At 43.2% G+C, this 13,379-nt stretch overlaps 2 protein-coding genes across 2 annotated transcripts in view; one reads left to right on the top strand and one right to left on the bottom strand.

Annotated features, from left to right (window-relative positions):
- xpnpep3 (X-prolyl aminopeptidase 3, mitochondrial) overlaps nucleotides 1–13,379 on the bottom strand; it is a 96,417-nt gene that overhangs the window by 2,729 nt on the left and 80,309 nt on the right. The window lies entirely within an intron of this gene.
- LOC144509166 (histone acetyltransferase p300-like) overlaps nucleotides 1–13,379 on the top strand; it is a 39,937-nt gene that overhangs the window by 12,935 nt on the left and 13,623 nt on the right. The window contains exons 2-5 of the mRNA XM_078237589.1: nucleotides 1,626–1,793; nucleotides 2,997–3,252; nucleotides 3,689–3,802; nucleotides 11,710–11,952. Of these exons, the coding sequence (XP_078093715.1) occupies nucleotides 1,707–1,793; nucleotides 2,997–3,252; nucleotides 3,689–3,802; nucleotides 11,710–11,952 (700 nt within the window). The 5' untranslated portion in view covers nucleotides 1,626–1,706. The remainder of the gene's footprint in view (nucleotides 1–1,625; nucleotides 1,794–2,996; nucleotides 3,253–3,688; nucleotides 3,803–11,709; nucleotides 11,953–13,379) is intronic.

Genomic DNA, 13,379 nt, shown 5'->3' with positions numbered 1-13,379 from the left:
AGTTTTGTTTTGGGAGCTGCCCTCGAATTCAACTTGAGCAAATTTTGCAGGAGTTGTGTCTTTAATGAATAGCGTAAACCTCAATAAATGTATGATGTGGAGTCGCCGGTGTTGGACTGGGGTGGACACAGTAAGTAGTCCCTCAACACCAGGTTAAAGTCCAACAGGTTTATTTGGTAGCACGAGCTTTTGGAGCGTCGCTCCTCACCTGAGGAAGGAGCAACACTCCGAAAGCTCGTGCTACCAAATAAACCTGTTGGACTTTAACCTGGTGTTGTGAGACGACTAACTGTGCTCAATAAATGTATATATTCTTGAAAGCATTGGGCTAGTACCATTTGCAGGTGGGGTGATTTAATTTGGTGACATATGTGCTGTGCCTTAGATTACATTTTGAATCTGGGAGGTTAGCATAGATTACAAACAATTTTTAAAACTGGGAACTACAAGTGTAGCTAACACTTGTGCGTTGTATTTGAGTTGTACACTTAAATATGATCCCTGCATGCTTTAATGAGACACAGTGGTGCTTGGGATGCACTGATAACTCATTTATGTTGCAGCACTGTGTTGTGCCTAGAGTTAGCAAAGTAGGTAGAAGCAGGAACTGCAGCAATTTGTTTTTTCCCCGCCTGCCAGTTCTACACTGTCTTCTGAGGTGAAATGCTTCCAATGGTAAAGGTAAATGACTGCTGCTAGCAATACTTTCTGTCAGACTCTCCATTTTATTTTGGCTGTTACTGTAGGAGTATTATGTGAAATTTTGGATAGCTTCAGCTCAGTGATCCATCGAACATGGGATTGCAGCACACACACGTCCCAGCTATAATAAAGCAAGCTTACCGTTTTATTAACTCTTAACAGGATGTTGCTTGAGGAAGAAACTAAGTGAATCTGCTGCAAGAAGGGTGTTCTTTATTGATGTTAAAGCATATTGTTGAGTCAAATTTAGAATGAGATTTTTTCTCTACTTCTGACCGTGAGAATATTTTGGGTAACATGTTTGATGTAGTTCCTCAGATTAGTAAACGTGGTTTGTTCCCCAGAACTAATTGTGTTTTGAAACTGAAAACAGTGAGATAAAACAAGGTTGGAAAATTCATCTGTAGGTTTATTATCCAAGACAAACTTTCTCAATATTCAAGCCTTGGACTATTCATTGTAGAATACAAGGATTTATGTTGCATTATAATGTAGTATTTGATTTCTGCCACTGGAGGCCCTTATGAACCATGGTTGATCTTCATCTCATGAGGAAAAACCCTTGCAGTACTGCTTTCATTTTACTTCTAATGTCCTAAGCCAACTTGAACCGACATTTTTCTGCACACCTTGAACACCACACAAAGCAATCCTGCCCTTGAGGTTTACATCATTACACCTGTTGCTATTTATTATTTTTAAGTTATTGGTCAAACAACCATCTGCTTTCTTGGTTTCCCAAACATATTGGAATGTTAAGTTTGGGGGTTATGGTTTTGAAAACATTTTTACTTGATGTAGTCTCTCTCCTAAATGTATTGGCTTCCCTCCACCTAAGTTGAATACAGAGCGAAGAGACCAAGGTGAATTTCTTGATCACCCTGTTGAGTGTCAAAATTTAAGTTTTTTTTTTAAACTAATAGATAGGAACCCCGAATCCTTACGGACAGCCCTATGAACAGAACACTGGTCAGACACTGGGCACCAGCGGACTTGGGCAGCAGATGCAAAACAAGGGTGGCTTAGGGAACAGTCTGCCTCAGTTTACAATGGACAAGAAACCTGCAGGTGGTGCTGGAATGCCAAACCTGGTAAGTGTGAGGTTCGCATAACTCTAATATCACACTTCCTAATTTCCTGCCTTGTTGAGCTCAATGTTAATCTCCGGCTATAAGATTAAAACTTGGAAGGAAGCGAATGCCAAAACAGTAACTTTCAAAATAAACTTTCAAGGTTGTCCATTGTTAAGGGACAGGTTTGTGCCGACATTTCCTATATTTGTGTTTAGTGAATACCAGCAGAAGTTTGAAGAATAATCAAAAGTTGTCCAGCTTCACATATCACCTTGTGTCAGATCTTCACATGTCACCATCAGGCCAGTTCCAGGGTTATGCTGGTTATACAGCATACTCCACCTATCTACAGGCGTTGAACATTAACAGGAACCCTGAAAGAGGATAAGTATTTAAAAGGAAAGGGATGTTTGTAAGAGCTGGTGATCAGTGGTTACTGTTTAAAATATTGGAGGAAACCCACCACCAGGGCTTCAACAGAAGCAAATATATAATTTATAAATGTCCCTATTTGGTTTGATGTGCTGAATTGTCCCCATTTCCTTTTTAGGTGGTAGTTTTGACCCCATGGTAGATTTCTCACTTGGGTCATTCTAGAGACGTGATCCCATAATAGGTTGTCACTTCAGTGCAGTGTTTAAGTTTATTTATTAGTGTCACAAGTCAGCTTACATTAACATTATAATGAAGTTACTGTGAAATCCCCTAGTCACCACACTCCGGCGCCTGTTCATGTTCACTGAGGGAGAATTTAGCACGGCCAATGCACCTAACCAGCATGTCTTTTGGACTGTGGGAGGAAACCCACGCAGACACGGGGTGAATATGCAGACTCCGCACAGACAGTGACCTAAGCTGGGAATCGAACCTCCGTCCCTGGCGCTGTGAAGCAGCAGTGCTACCCACTGTGCTGCAGTGATGGGAGGGGTGCTGCATTATTGGAAGTGCTGTCAAATGAGAAGTTAATCTGAGACCTTAGTTGGACATAAAACACAATCCATGGCTTGATGAAGAGCATGGTATGAATGTTTAATCCTCTGTCCACATTGCTAAATATAGATTACCTGATGGTGATTTCATTGCTGTTTGTGGCACCTTAGTGTGTGCAGTTTGACTGCCATGTTCTATAATGCAGCATTGACCGCATTGGTTGCAAAGCACTCTGGGTTTTCTGATGATGTCGATGGTGCTATATAAATGCCGGTTCTTTCTCTTCCGAAGCCACAGCAGTCTTCTCCAGTGCAGCAGGGAGGAATAGGGCAGCCCCCAGGGCAAGGAATGGGTTCTGCCCCCACAGCAGATCCAGAAAAACGAAAACTCATCCAGCAACAACTAGTTCTGCTCCTGCATGCACACAAATGCCAGCGTCGGGAGCAAGCGAATGGCGAGGTACGACCCTGCAACTTGCCACACTGCCGAACCATGAAGAATGTCCTGAATCATATGACTCACTGTCAGGCTGGCAAATCCTGTCAGGGTGAGTATGGACTGAACTAGTATCATCAGTATTTGGTACAAGCATTTGAGTTGCACAGGATTTCTTATACTCCAGTAATTTGAAAGAGTCTTGAATTCCTTTGACATTGTTTAATTTCCCAGTAAAATGGAATACGCTTCAAAGCATTTCTGTTAGCATCATCATGTGTCAATGGGAGAAAGTTATGTGCTTATGGAAGTTTCCAGGGTCAAATTTGTTTTTTAAAAAAAGCTGCTATCACATTTGACCTGTTACACCCAGTTACATCCCATCTAATGTACAAGAGAGTGGAATTCCTGTGATGATTTAGGCTGCGGTGCTAAAATTAGAGCTCTGAACTCTGAACTTATTTTTCAATGTGGAGTTCTGACTTGGTTGTATTTTCTGATGGCTATGTTTTTTTGTCTTCACTTTTTTTGTTGTTGATTCTTTACAGTTGCACACTGTGCTTCATCACGTCAGATCATCTCCCACTGGAAGAATTGCACAAGGCATGACTGTCCTGTCTGTCTCCCTGCAAGAAATGCTGGGGACAAGCGTAACCAGCAATGTAAGTCTTCCTACCTTCAAAGCCTGCTTAAAAAAAATACAAAAATTCATTTGCGGTTAGGTATTTCTTAAATATAGATTTGATTTGATTTATTGTCACATGTATTAACATACATTGAAAAGTATTGTTTCTTGCACACTATACAGACAAAATATACCGTTCATAGAGAAGGAAAGGAGAGAGTGCAGAATGTAGTGTTACAGTCATAGCTAGGGTGCAGAGAAAGATCAACTTAATGCGAGGTCGGTCCATTCAAAAGTCTGACGGCAGCAGGGAAGAAGCTGTTATTGAGTCGGTTGGTACGTGACCTCAGACTTTTGTATAATTTTCCCGACGGAAGAAGGCGGAAGAGAGAATGTCCGGAGTGCGTGGGGTCCTTAATTATGCTGGCTGCTTTGCCGAGGCAGCGGGAAGTGTAGACAGAGTCAATGGATGGGAGGCTGGTTTGCATGATGGATTGGGCTACATTCACGACCTTTTGTAGTTCCTTGCGGTCTTGGGCAGAGCAGGAGCCATACCAAGCTGTGATACAACCAGAAAGAATGCTTTCTATGGTGCATCTGTAAAAGTTGGAGAGAGTCGTAGCTGACATGCCAAACTTCCTTAGTCTTCTAAGAAAGTAGAGGCGTTGGCGGGCTTTTCTTTGAGAAAATGTGGGGAAAGGAACAATCTAGCTCTAGTTTTAACACGTACACTCCTGCTGGTAGTCTGATTTTGTTTTTATGGCTTCACAGTCGGAAAATGACCTTCATGCTTTAGATTACTTTTGGGTAAATAATGAAGAATAATTCTGAAAAGAATGTGTGAGTTTCATGACTTTGGAGGAGTGCTTTATTAAACTTTGCTTCTGGGAACCTTGGTATGAACTGCAGGGCAGGCTAGTGAAAAGGGGATTTCACGTGCCATAATGCTCAGTGAGCCAGATCTATCTTGTAAAGGCAGGTGTACGTTACCGTGGAGTGCGCATAATATTATGCTAAAGTGAACCGTGTTACTTCAAGGCCACAGTCTCAATTTTTAAATAAATGGAGCTCTGTCAATCAGCGGTGATGGAACAGTGCAGATTGGAAAATACTTGTTTCGGGCTTTAGTTTAGGAGCAACCAGCCTTTTACAGATTGGTTTTATTTCTTATTTTGTTATTTTCGTAGCTGGTTCAATTCATGTACAGTAGATGATTTGCTGGTAAGAATGCATTGTTAGGGTGCTGGACCATAGCCCCAAGGTATATTATGATGCCAGACTAGACCCCAACAATCTTTCTGTTTAGTATAAATGTGAGGAAATAATACTTTCCAGGAAAGGTTCCACTGACAAATTAAGGATCTTTTATAGTAAAGCAAACTTTATTCAATAACACGATTTAAAAATAACTGACAAATGAAGCAGCTTAACTATTAACGGTTGAACAATTTTTAAAATTGGAAGGATTAAACTTTACTTTTTAGTTTCTCACTGTTTCGGTTCCAAATAAGCAACATTCCTCTTACAGACTTAAATGCCACTTTAAATAAGGTCAGCAGTGTTGTAGGGAAAAATCCCTTGTACCAGTGCATTCAAAGAAGTCGAGTCGCAAGGCAACGTTCAAAGTGTTTTTCTTTATTGTACAATTACTGGGGACCCAGGGAGAACCAACGTAACCAGCTCCGAAACAGTGGCTTGGCCACGTTGATCTCAATCCTTTCACATCAGCTCTGGATCTTTATAGGGATCCAAATTCGAGCGGGAACATTTGATTATGCATTTTTACAATATGTATAAAGTGGTCTGTCGGGTCAGGAAGTTCTCTGGGAGGCTTGTCAATTTGCATCTGTATGGTGTGTGTTTGTGTTAATGGGACTACCTGTTCTTGCCCCGGTGTTTTAATGTGTTTCCCATTATCCCCTCTATGTGTCCCCTTATCTGAATTCACCTCATTGTTTTGTGTCTGTGTTCCCTGCTTGCGAGATTAGGTGTTAATGTCATTTTGTCCTGCTGTGTGTAGGGAGATTTAATCTAATCTTTTATTCCTTTTACCCTAGTTTGTTAAGTTTCTTTGCCTGCCTTGGCCATTTTATTCCTGTAATATTTTATTGATAGTCTGGTTATGCCATATAGCCCACTCTCGGTCTTGATTCGCAGATATCCCGATCTTCCTTGGCCAAAGGCCGGTTTAAAATGCAGCTTCGCGCTGTTGCTGGGCAGAATAAGGATCTTTCGTTGGCTTTGAAATTTAAAGGTCTCTCAGCTGTGCAGAGGGGGTTTGAACGAATATCCATCCGGGTGTTCCCCTCTGCATTGTAGGCACGTTATGAATGGTGCCAATATGGCTTTTGGAAAATTGCCTACTTCAGCAGCCATACATATACTTGCTATAAATTGTGTTAACAATCTTGAAGCTTTGAGAGAGATTTTGTGGAGAGAGTGAGTTCTCAGGAAACACCTGCACATGCTTCTGACTTCAGAGCAGCAACCCAAAACTGCAAAAGCTTTCTGCATAGACCGAATCAATCACATGACTCTGTCAATCAACTTCAATCAGAAATCCCAGGGGAACGACTTGTACACATACATGCATTAGCTCTATCTAAGTAACAAATTCCAAGCTGAAAATGAGTTAACTTGCTTTCACAGCCTAGAGCTAAATGTTTTCCAGGCACGCCTGCTGCTGGCAGAGTAAATCTGAAATTTTAAACAGTCCCATTAAACAAGAAAGAAACCTATATGTTTATGTTAATTGCACTTGTATCATCAATGCAATCCATCAGTATTGCGATAGATTTGTGTGTTCCTCACTACAATCAAAAAACATTTCATTTTATGGTGTGCTGTGTATAATTTATGATCAGTGCCTCTGATTTATGATCAGTTTGACAATATTGAAAGCTTATTTATTAGTGTCACAAGTAGGCATACATTAACACTGCAATGAAGTTACTGTGAAAATCCCCCAGTCGCCACACTCCGATGCCTGTTCGGGTACACTGAGGGAGAATTTAGCATGGCCAATGCACCTAACTAGCACGTCTTTCGGACTGTGGGAGGAAACCGGAGCATCCGGAGGAAATCCACGCAGACACGGGAAGAATGTGCAAATTTCACACAGTGACCTAAGTCGGGAATCAAGCCTGGGCTCCTGGTGCTGAGAGGCAGCAGTGCTAACCACTGTGGCATAAATATTACAGATCTTATGGGGTATTACTGGTATTTTAAGGGTCAGGTAATGTAATTGTGTCTGTATTATGACGGGAATTGTAAAGCTGTATTTAATTTTAGCCTGCCTTTTTTTGAAATCCAGAGAACTGAGATGCTTTAGGTTTGAGGTATGCAGGAGATGTTAGAGAGGAGGATGTGCGGATGCAGGTCTAAAACTGTTGCAAGGATGGTCTTGGGAGTAAAAGGGTAATGGGCAGTGGATGTAGGTGTGAAGGAAGGGCAGATGGATGTCCAAGTAACAGGGTAGAAGATTGGGACTATGAAAGTGGTGGGAGGGTCACCTTGATGTGTTGATGAGCTGGAATCTGGTGGCAGTGTGTAAGGTGGGTTGTTGAATGTGGCAATCCTGGGAGGTGACAGTGATGGGTTGTACCGTAGGAGAAGGTTAAAATACTGCTTAGTGATGCAGCATGGTTGTGGCTTTAGAAACTAAGTTTTTAGTGTTTATCATTTTTAAGAGTTCTGAAGTCAGTGACTTAGCATAAAATTTAGTTTCTGGATCATAGTTAGAAATGCAGGATATTTTACTGAGTAGGTGGGAAAACGGAGCAAGGGAGATGGCGGTGAGATCAGGAAAGTTTCAATGCTTGGTGTGATAGTAGCGGCAATTATAGGATGCAGCAAGTTGAAGGGGAACGTACCAGGGTGGGCAAAGATGCCGTGCAGAATTACGTCTTCAGTTCTCTCCTCAGTTTAATAAAAGGAATTTTCAACAATTTTATTGGAGAGGGTTGCGACTTGCATAGAAAGTAGAAGTAGGAGTAGGCCGTTCGGCCCTTCAAGCCTGCTCGGCCGTTCATCTTGACCGTGGCTGATCATCAAATTCAATATCCTGATTCTCCCCCCAGCTTCCTGCCACAGCCCTAGATCCCTTTAGCCCCAAGAGCTATATCTAATTTCATCTTGAAATCAGGCCATGTTTTGGCCTCAGCTGCATTCTGTGGTAGTGAATTCACACATTCACCACTCTTTGGATGAAGAAATTTCTCCTCACCTCAGTCCCCTCTCACTCTTCTGAACTCCAGTGAATATAATCCTAACCGACTTAGTCTCTCCTCATATGACAGACCTGCCATCTGGTAAACCTTCGCTGCGCTCCCTCTATAGCAAGGACATCCTTCCTCAGATAAGGACACCAAAACTGCACACAATACTCCAGGTGTGGCCTCACCAACGCCCTGTACAATTGCAGCAAAACATCCCTATTCCTATACTCAAATCCTTTCACTATGAAGGCCAACATACCATTTTCCTTCTTTACTGCCTGCTGTACCTGCGCGCTTACTTTCAGCGACTGATGCACAAGGACACCAAGGTCTCATTGAGTATCCACTTCTCTCAATTTACCCTCATTCAAGTAATAATCTATCTTCCTGTTATTGCTACCAAAGTGGATAACCTCACATTAATTTGATTTATTATTGTCACATCTATTAGCATACAGTGAAAAGTATTGTTTCTTGCGTGCTAAACGGACAAAGCATACTGTTCATAGAGAAGGAAAGGAGAGTGCAGAATGTAGTGTTACAGTCACAGCTCGGGTGTAGAGAAAGATCAACCTTGTGCGAGATAGGTCCATTCAAAAGTCTGGCAGCAGGGAAGAAGCTGTTCTTAAGTCGGTTGGTACGTGACCACAGACTTTTTGCATCTTTTTCCCAACGGAAGGAGGATCAGAGAATATCCGGGGTATGTGGGGTCCTTAATTATGCTGGCATTTGACTTAAGTAATAGTCATTTCCTGCAAATCCTGAGAAAACAGTGGAAGTATTACTCGATCATTTTAGAATTCAACTCTGGTTAGAGTCTTCTGAGGTACTGGCCAGGCGTGGTGAAGCAAGAGAAAAGCATGTGTGCAATTAGAGGAGACTGAAGAAAGACTCCATGAGGCCAGGTTGGATGGGTTAAACAGAGCATGCAGCAGATAATCCTGGGGTGGAGGCTCTATGGCATGTGAGCACGATGTGTCCAAAAACTGAGGTCAAGGTAGAGGAAACTACTTCAGGCTTGGATCCAAGGTCAGGTCAGGATAACATGTGTTGTTAAGAAAAGGTAGCAGGGTGGAGCCAGTATATAAATATACGAGTTAGAGCAAGAGCAGGCCACCCGGTCTCTCAAACCTTTCTCGTTTCTCGTTTCAAGGCTTCATTCTATGATCATCTTGCTGGTGCCAGTACAGAGCGAGACTGCGGATAGTTGGGAACCTGTCTCGGGGGCAGGGAATTCATATGGTGTTCGTGGAAGTGGAAATGACTAGGGTTGGGAAGCATTTTCCGATCAGGGCCATTGTGATCTCCTGGACTCGTTTCGATCGCCTCAGGGGGTCGGAGAGGAATTTCCCAGATTTTTTTTCCCCATATTGGCCCTGGGGTTTTCACTCTGGGTTTTCGCCTCTCCCTGGAGATCACATGGTCTGGAATGGGGGGGTGGGGGTGAGTTAATAGGTTGTGATGAACAAAGCATCGTAGCTGTGAGGGACAGCTCGGTGGATAGGATATTGGTATGTAGATAGGCTGGAAAAATGGGCAGGGATCCTGGATTCAGGATTCAATCCTGGACCGGGGAGCGGCGCGGGCTTGGAGGGCCGAAGGGCCTGTTCCTGTGCTGTATTGTTCTTTGTTCTTTGTACCATTCAATAAAATAGTGGCTGATCAACCCCATCGTCCTGCCGGCACACCTGATTTAGAAACACTGAGGTTATGGCGCAGAAAGTGGCCATTCAGCCCGTTGTGACTGTGTTGGCTTTAGACACTGACCTGGGATTACTTACCAGCAGACAAGAATTTTATAGTTAAGGTTAACAATATTAACAACAGAATTAATAAACAGGTGACTAAACAGACAGTTCACTCACAAGCAAGACTTTATGCAGGTCCAAATTTCTAGATTTCATGTCTTTTATTTTGAAAGGAAAACTGCACATTTTATCCTAGACCATATCAAGTCTATAAAATGCAACAAATGCTGGTCATACTGAAATTTACTGAACATTAATTCATTTCTACATTTTTGAAAACAGCTTCAATTGCAGGAAGTGCTGGCTTTAAAGTTACAGATGTGGAAATGCCGGCGTTGGACTGGGGTAAACACAGTAAGGATTCTAACAACACCAGGTTAAAGTCCAACAGGTTTATTTGGTAGCAAACGCCACTAGCTTTCGGAGTGCCGCTCCTTCGTCCGATGGAGTGGAAATCTACTCTCAAACAGGGCACAGATACACAAAATCAAGTTACCACTGGTAACTTGGTAACAAGGACAAGGTAACTTGATTTTGTGTCTCTGTGCCCTGTTTGAGAGTAGATTTCCTCTCCATCTGACGAAGGAGCAGCGCTCCGAAAGCTAATGGCATTTGCTACCAAATAAACCTGTTGGACTTTAACCTATAAGACCATAAGACATAGGAGCGGAAGTAAGGCCATTCGGCCCATCGAGTCCACTCCACCATTCAATCATGGTTGATTTCAACTCCATTTACCCGCTCTCTCCCCATAGCCCTTAATTCCTCGAGAAATCAAGAATTTATCAATTTCTGTCTTGAAGACGCTCAACGTCTCGGCCTCCACAGCCCTCTGTGGCAATGAATTCCACAGACCCACCACTCTCTGGCTGAAGAAATTTCTCCTCATCTCTGTTCTAAAGTGACTCCCTTTTATTCTAAGGCTGTGCCCCCGCGTCCTAGTCTCCCCTGTTAATGGAAACAACTTCCCTACGTCCATCCTATCTAAGCCGTTCATTATCTTGTAAGTTTCTATCAGATCTCCCCTCAACCTCCTAAACTCCAATGAATATAATCCCACGATCCTCAGACGTTCATCGTATGTCAGGCCTACCATTCCTGGGATCATCCGTGTGAATCTCCGCTGGACCCGCTCCAGTGCCAGTATGTCCTTCCTGAGGTGTGGGGCCCAAAATTGCTCACAGTACTCCAAATGGGGCCTAACCAGTGCTTTATAAAGCCTCAGAAGTACATCCCTGCTTTTGTATTCCAAGCCTCTTGAGATAAATGACAACATTACATTTGCTTTCTTAATTACGGACTCAACCTGCAAGTTTACCTTTAGAGAATCCTGGACTAGGACTCCCAAGTCCCTTTGCACTTTAGCATTATGAATTTTGTCACCGTTTAGAAAATAGTCCATGCCTCTATTCTTTTTTCCAAAGTGTACAACCTCGCACTTGCCCACGTTGAATTTCATCAGCCACTTCTTGGACCACTCTCCTAAACTGTCTAAATCTTTCTGCAGCCTCCCCACCTCCTCAATACTACCTGCCCCTCCACCTATCTTTGTATCATCGGCAAACTTGGCCAGAATGCTCCCAGTCCTGTCATCTAGATCGTTAATATATAAAGAGAACAGCTGTGGCCCCAACACTGAACCCTGCGGGACACCACTTGTCACCGGTTGCCATTCTGAGAAAGAACCTTTTATCCCAACTCTCTGCCTTCTGTCTGACAGCCAATCTGGTGTTGTTAGACTCCTTACTGTGTTAAAGTTACAGGCCAGGGTAGCTACTAAACATTAACACTGTTCCACGAGATCCTACCCTTGCTTGTATTTGGGTTAATACCACCCTGCTGCTTCTCTTCTCCCCTCAGCACCCCCAACCCCGATTAAATTCATTTGGCACTAAGAACTCGGCCATCTCTAGGGAAAAGATATTGTTTTTGAATGCAGAATTGAACTGACTTGTATTGTTTTTTTCACCTTTCCACAGCATTACTAGCTGGAGCAGCGGTAGGATTAGGAAACTCGCTAGGGTCAGTAGGAGTTGGACAACAGAACACGCCAAGTTTAAACACTACCAGTCAGATTGACCCGAGCTCTATAGAGAGAGCCTATGCAGCACTTGGACTCATGTATCAGGGTAACCAGATGCAGCCTCAACCTCAGATGCAGAACCAGCAATCATCTCAGTTTTCACAGGGGCATCAATCTCTGTGGCCTATGAATGCTATGGGTAAGTAAAAACGGCATGCAAAATAGGTAGAGCTTACCCATTCTCAGTGTGGTTATAGAACATAGAACATTAAGCGCAGTACAGACCCTTCGGCCCTCAATGTTGCGCCGACCAGTGGTACCAATCTGAAGCCCCTCTAATCTACACTATTCCAATATCATCCAAATGTTTATCCAATAACCACTTGAACGCTCTCAACGTTGACGAGTCCACCACTGCTGCAGGCAGGGCATTCCACGCCCTTACTACTCTCTGAGTAAAGAACCTACCTCTAACATCAGTCCTATATCTCTCACCCCTCAATTTAAAGCTATGTCCCCTCGTGCTAGCCAACACCATCCGAGGAAAAAGGCTCTCACTATCCACCCTATCTAATCCTCTGATCATCTTGTATGCCTCTATTAAGTCACCTCTTAACCTTCTCTCTAACGAAAACAACCTCAAGCCCCTCAGCCTTTCCTCATACGATTTTCCCGCCATACCAGGCAACATCCTGGTAACTCTCCTCTGCACCCTTTCCAACACTTCCACATCTTTCCTATAATACGGCGACCAGAACTGTACGCAATACTCCAAATAGGCCGCACCAGAGTTTTGTACAGTTGCAGCATGACCTCCTGGCTCCGAAACTCAATCCCTCTACCAATAAAAGCTAACACACCGTACGCCTTCTTAACAACCCTATCAACCTGGGTGCCAACTTTCAGGGATCTATGCACATGGACACCCAGATCCCTCTGTTCATCCACACTACCAAGTATCTTACCATTAGCCCAGTACTCTGTATTCCTGTTACTCCTTCCAAAGTGAATCACCTCACACTTTTCCGCATTAAACTCCATTTGCCACCTCTCAGCCCAGCTCTGCAGCTTATCTATGTCCCTCTGTAACCTGCCACTTCCCTCCGCACTGTCTACAACTCCACCGACTTTAGTGTCATCCGCAAATTTACTAATCCATCCTTCCACGCCCTCATCCAAGTCATTAATAAAAATGACAAACAGCAGTGGCCCTAAAACAGATCCTTGTGGTACACCACTAGTAACTGAACTCCAGGATGAATACTTCCCATCAACCACCACCCTCTGTTTTCTTACAGCTAGCCAATTCCTGATCCAAACCACTAAATCACCCTCAATCCCATGTGTCCGTATTTTCTACAAAAGCTTACCATGGGGAACCTTATCAAACGCTTTGCTGAAATCCATATACACCACATCAACCGCTTTACCCTCATCTACCTCTTTGGTCACCTTCTCAAAGAACTCAATAAGGTTTGTGAGGCACGACCTACCCTTCACAAAACCGTGTTGACTATCCCTAATCAAATTGTTCCTTTCTAGGTGATTATAAATCCTATCTCTTATAATCCTTTCCAATACTTTGCCCACAACAGAAGTAAGGCTCACTGGTCTATAATTACCAGG

This window comes from Mustelus asterias, chromosome 21 (genome assembly GCF_964213995.1).
Source record: "Mustelus asterias chromosome 21, sMusAst1.hap1.1, whole genome shotgun sequence".
Taxonomy (NCBI): Eukaryota; Metazoa; Chordata; class Chondrichthyes; order Carcharhiniformes; family Triakidae; genus Mustelus; species Mustelus asterias.
The sequence above is the reverse complement of the archived record's forward strand: the minus strand, read 5'-3'. Positions and strand labels throughout refer to the sequence as shown.